The sequence below is a fragment of the Ailuropoda melanoleuca genome, chromosome 12, assembly GCF_002007445.2.
Source record: "Ailuropoda melanoleuca isolate Jingjing chromosome 12, ASM200744v2, whole genome shotgun sequence".
NCBI classification, from domain to species: Eukaryota; Metazoa; Chordata; class Mammalia; order Carnivora; family Ursidae; genus Ailuropoda; species Ailuropoda melanoleuca.
The window spans coordinates 932022-937103 of record NC_048229.1 but is presented as its reverse complement, the minus strand read 5'-3'; the positions used below and the strand labels follow the sequence as shown (position 1 = coordinate 937103).

The 5082-nt window shown below is 64.1% G+C and overlaps 2 protein-coding genes across 2 annotated transcripts in view; both read left to right on the top strand.

Annotated features, from left to right (window-relative positions):
- ULK1 (unc-51 like autophagy activating kinase 1) overlaps positions 1–5082 on the top strand; it is a 43634-nt gene that overhangs the window by 1137 nt on the left and 37415 nt on the right. The gene's annotated exons all lie outside the window — the stretch shown is intronic.
- MMP17 (matrix metallopeptidase 17) lies at positions 42–2928 on the top strand. The gene is made up of 2 exons (XM_034639323.1): positions 42–1104; positions 1719–2928. Exons 1-2 carry the CDS (start codon positions 750–752, stop codon positions 2042–2044), a joined length of 681 nt encoding a protein of 226 aa, XP_034495214.1. The 5' UTR covers positions 42–749; the 3' UTR covers positions 2045–2928.

The following is a 5082-nucleotide window of genomic DNA, read 5'->3' as shown; positions in this document are numbered from 1 at the left end:
GCAGGGAGCCCGATGTGGGGCTCGATCCCAGGACCCCGGGATCACGCCCTGAGCCGAAGGCAGACGCTTAATGACTAAGCCACCCGGGCGCCCCTCTTTTCAGGTTTTTTGATCGAGGCCATTCTCATGGGTGTGAGAGGGTCTCTCGTGGTGGTTTTGATTTGCGTTTCCCTAATTAGTGACCTTGAGCATCTCTTCATGTTGCCTATTGACCATTCCAATATCTTCCTTGGAGAAATGTCTGTTCCAATGCTTTGGCAAAAGATTTTCAAGTGTTTTCCTCCTCTTACCCCTCCCCCCCGCCACTGTATGTAACAGGCTGCTCGTCACCACGCCGGACGGGAGAACTTAGCGGGCAGCACAGTGCAGTGGCGTGTCCAGAGCGCCATCAAGGACACACCTAGAGACCGTCTGAAGCCATTTCTTCTTAATTTTTACATACGGATTTGAAGCTCTTGGTGATTTCTAAACGTTTTGCTTCTGTGTAAACGCTGACAAAGGTGCCCTTGCGTCCGTTCCAGGCCCTGATGAGTCTGTGCCCGTGGAGACACGGCCTCGTCACAGCAGGGGTGAGGCAGGACAGAGCGCAGCGGCCTCCCGGGCCAGGCCCTCCACTCCCAGTGCATGGAGCGGGTGCCTTGTCAGAACCCCGGGTCTCAGGCTGCCGGCAGGTGGGCCGACCCTGTGCCGGGCACAGAGTAGGTGCTCAGTAAATACGCGTGAGGCCAGGGCGCGGTGGGGCTGGGGCGATGGCACGGGGGTGGCTGACGGGGAGCGGAAGGGCTGGAGCCTCCGCCCCGCGGGGTGGGCCGAGCTCTGGCCCACGGCGCTCTCTCTCACCCCCAGGAGACAGATACTGGGTATTTAAGGACAATAACGTAGAGGAAGGATACCCGCGGCCCGTCTCAGACTTCGGCCTCCCGCCGGGCGGCATCGACGCTGCCTTCTCCTGGGCCCACAATGACAAGACTTATTTCTTTAAGGACCAGCTGTATTGGCGCTTCGATGAGCACACACGGCGCATGGACCCCGGCCACCCCGCCCGGAGCCCCCCGTGGAGGGGCATCCCCAGCACACTCGACGACGCCATGCGCTGGTCCGACGGTGAGCCCCACGCGGCCTCAGCCTCCCCACCTGTGAAATGGGGATCACAGTGGGCCTGTGCCCCCACCGACCCACAGTGCACCTGTGTCCCACCGACCACCCGGGGTCGCCGCTATGTGCAGCCTCCTGCTGCCTCATGTGCCCCAGGGCCTTTGCACCTGCCCCACATCCCGCAGACGCTGCCCAGACATCAGCATGGCCCCTCCCTCACCTGCCTCAGGCCCACATGGTGCAGCCCCACTGGCAGAGGGGAGAATACATCTCCCTCCCTACGGGGCAGCTGACGGGGCCAGACGTTTCCTTTCTGTTTTCAAAGCCACATTCCCAACACCTAGAATGGCCTGGCATGCAGTAGGCCCTCAATAAATATCCCATAAGAGAGAAACCAAGAGGTCCTCTCATCCATCCCCCTGCCTCCTGGCATCTACTCCAAGCTTTTCCAGGCCTGGGAGGCCTTGGGTGCCCCCAGATGGCCACCGGGGCTGAGACAGACTGACCGTGGCAGACGCTGTGCTTCCCGTTCCCCGTGGCCCACACCCCGCTCCCTTTTCCTCCTGCCGTCTAGCCTCACCCCTGCCTGCCGCAGCCACAGCTCACTCCCTCTTCTCCCCCAGGTGCTGCTTACTTCTTCCACGGCAAGGAGTACTGGAAGGTGCTGGACAGTGAGCTGGAGGCAGCGCCCGGGTACCCCCAGTCCACAGCGCGGGACTGGCTGGTCTGCAGAGAACCGCAGGCCGACCCGGAGGGTGCGGGCGGAGAGGCTGGGGCCCACGCCCGCCCAGGACAGCACGGCCGGAGCCGTGCAGAGGATGGCTTCGAGGTCTGCTCTTGCACCTCCCCCGCGTCCCCTCCCCCGGGGGCCTCGGGCGCACTGCTGGCGGCCTCCCTGCTGCTGCCCCCGGGTGCACTGTGGACAGTGGCCCGGGCCCTGGCGCTCTGACAGCCGCCGGCCTGTGAGAGGGCAGATGGGTCCCAGCTGGGGCTTCCCAGGACAAGGACGAGTGCCCCCACCCCTCCAGTGCCCGGACCAAGAGTTCCTGCAGCGCCACACGTGGCCCTGGGGCCCCAGCCTTGCTGAGAAGGACGCATAGCCAACTCTGAGCAAAGGCCACCTGGTCGCACCCCCACGGGCGGTGAAGGAGCCAGCAGAGGGCACTGCCCCTCAGGCGGCTCAGCCGCAGAAGAAGACACCTGCCCTTCCTCTTCGGCCACGGGAGGCCTGACTGCCAGTTGTTGGGTGGGGAGACTCCTTGAGGCCGGGCTGGGGACAGGAGCCGTCCTTCCGGCCAGCGCACAGCTGGATCACCAGGACTCAAGTGATGAGCCCGGGGAGGCAGGGTTGGGCGTTGGGGGGCCACACTGCCCCAGCCTTGCTGGCCCCGGGAAGAGCAGCCGGGCTGAGCCAGCCAGCAGCCCGCCCGTCTTTCGGCACCACCAACCCCGTCTCACGCCCATACTGCTGCCCCTGGTGCTTCTGCCCACCCCGGGGGGCTTCTGTTCCCCGCCCCTGTGGGTCTGCAGTTGCCTTGCACAGGGCAGCCTCCAGCCCACAGATGAGTCCCCCAAGCTGGGGCCGAGGCCGGTCTGCCTCTTGACGCATTTCAGACAAACACGACCTCTCCCTGCTTCCTGCTGGCTCAGCCTGGCTCCCTGGTGCCCTGCAGGCGGGGGCCACAGGGTGAATGTCCTCAGGGGCCTGGAGGGCCGGTGCAGACCTGGCCCCAGACCTTTCTGCACTTGGGAGGGGCGGGGGCTTCCAGGAAGAGGCCTGTGTGGTGCTCACTTCCTCCCCTGGGGTTCACCAACCCCTTCCTCTCCAGCACCTCCTGACCCATCCTGTCCTCCGTCCAGACACCCGTTTCCTAGGCCAGGGAGCTGAGGGCCAGTCCCAGGACGTGAGCCCGCTTCCTGCAGGGATCAGGTCTCAGAACCCAGGCCCTGGCACGTTCGCCCAGCACTTGCTGGTGGAGCCCCTCCCTGCGTGCACACGCTAGCTGCTCCGAGCCTACCTGGAGAACGCGCCCGTGCCCGTTCTGGGTGAAGCACCTGGGATGCCAGCTGCCAAAACCAGGGAGCCACCCAGCAGGAAGTGCAGGGAGGCAGCTGGGTGGGCAGTCTAGGCACCGCCCTCCTCCCCAGGGACGCAGACAGTGGGAGCTGCACTCCTGAGTCAGGAGAGACGGCCTGTGCTGGAAGCCCCGGTGTGTGTGGCCTACCCCCCAGCTGCTGCTCCTTCCTAAGTGAGGCCCACCCCCCACCTCTGCTCCAGGTGTTAGGCCCCGCCCTGTCCGCAGGGAGGGCGTGGTGATCCCGCTCATTCCAGCGAGGCTCATAGGCCCGAGGTGGGTGCACAGAGGGCCTGCCTGGCCATGTTAGAGCAAGCGTCCCCAAGCAGTACCGGCATCGCTCGTTCCTGGCAGAATGCAGGCTCCCTGCCCTGCCCCCGCCATCAGAGCACGCTGGGTGGGGCTGGCCGTGTGTGCTACCCCCCACGTCCATGCCTGTGACACACTGCTCTCCCGGAGGTCCAGAAAGGCTGCCCTGAGCAGGACGGGCAGAAACAATGGGAGGAGTTGGTTGTACAGTCAGATGGAGGAGGCAGGCCTGGGGGGGAAGCAGCACGTGCATATGTGGAGTGAGGTAGGAGGACCCAGGAGATGGGGCCAGCCCATGGGGGTTCCCTCCCTGCAAAACGGGAGCCACCCAGTTCCCGTCCACTCCCCCCTTCTCCACCACCAGCTCCAGGGAGGGGCAGAAACATTCGCATTTCTCAGAGGAGGGCACAGGAGCCTACAGCCCCACACCCCACCCCTACCCAACACCCAGCCAGCAGCAGCAGGACCAGAGCCCACCCTGGATGCAGATGCGTGGCCGCCCCTGCCGGGGGCGGGCTCCAGTGCCAGGCCACATTGCCTGCCCGTCTGCCTGCCATGTGGCCCGTGGAGCCGGGAGGGGTCTCCGCCTGTCAGACCAGACAAGACAGGCGGGAGGTCCTTCCGGGCAGAACAGACTGCCTCCTGCCCATTGAGGATGCCCCCAGCATGGTCCCACTTTGTTCTGCAGCTTTGGGGAAGCCCGCCCTAGGCCCTTGTGCAGATGGGGAAACGGCCCAGAGAGGGTCCCCAAGTCCCAGGGTGCACAGTCAGCAGGACCAGGGCTCTCAGTGTGGGCGGTGGTCTTAGTGCTGGGTTAAAGCCAAATGTTCTTCCTTAAAACTGTCCTGCCCCTTCTGTGCTGCGTGGAGAAGTAAACAGCAGGAACGTCCCGGAATGACGCTACCCACACAGTCTTTCAATTTTGGCTGAGTCACCATTTAGACACCCGGACGTTTTGTGTAGAATTCTGAATTTTTGGCCAGTCTCCATTTTTACCCCCAGCTGCACGGGCTCTGCTTGGGGAAGCTGTGCCCCCCAGGGGACCAGCAGCCACATGACAGGCCCAGAGACCCCTCTGAGAAAGGCCAGAGGACTGCAGCGGTGAGGACGAGGACCCCACTCACAGTACGTGCCAGGCCCAGGTGCTGGCTGGCCTCCGTGTGCCTACCTTGTGAGTGGACACACACATCTCCACGGGCATGGGTGGCAAGTTTACAAAACACACCTGCACAGGTGACTTCAGGGCCAGGACACATCGGCTATAGCCCCCCCCTTGCAGGTGGGGAAACGGATGTGCGGGCTTAGCTCAGGCTGTGTGGCTAGTGCCACAGAAGGGGCCCCAACAGCAGACAGAGCTCTGGAGGCTGGAAGTCCGCCCACAGGTGCGGTGGCTTCCGTCCCGCTGAGAGCCACGTCCTGGCTTATAGACGGCGTGTTCCCACTGTGCTCACATGGGAAAGAGCGAGTCCTGAGCTCTGCACGGGCTCACAGGTCCACGGGGGCCCCACCCCTGTGACCTCATCTAATCTAACCACCCAGGGATCCCAGCCTCCAAATGGCATCCCACTGGGGGCGGGGGTCCGACTTGCAGACTCGGGGGGGG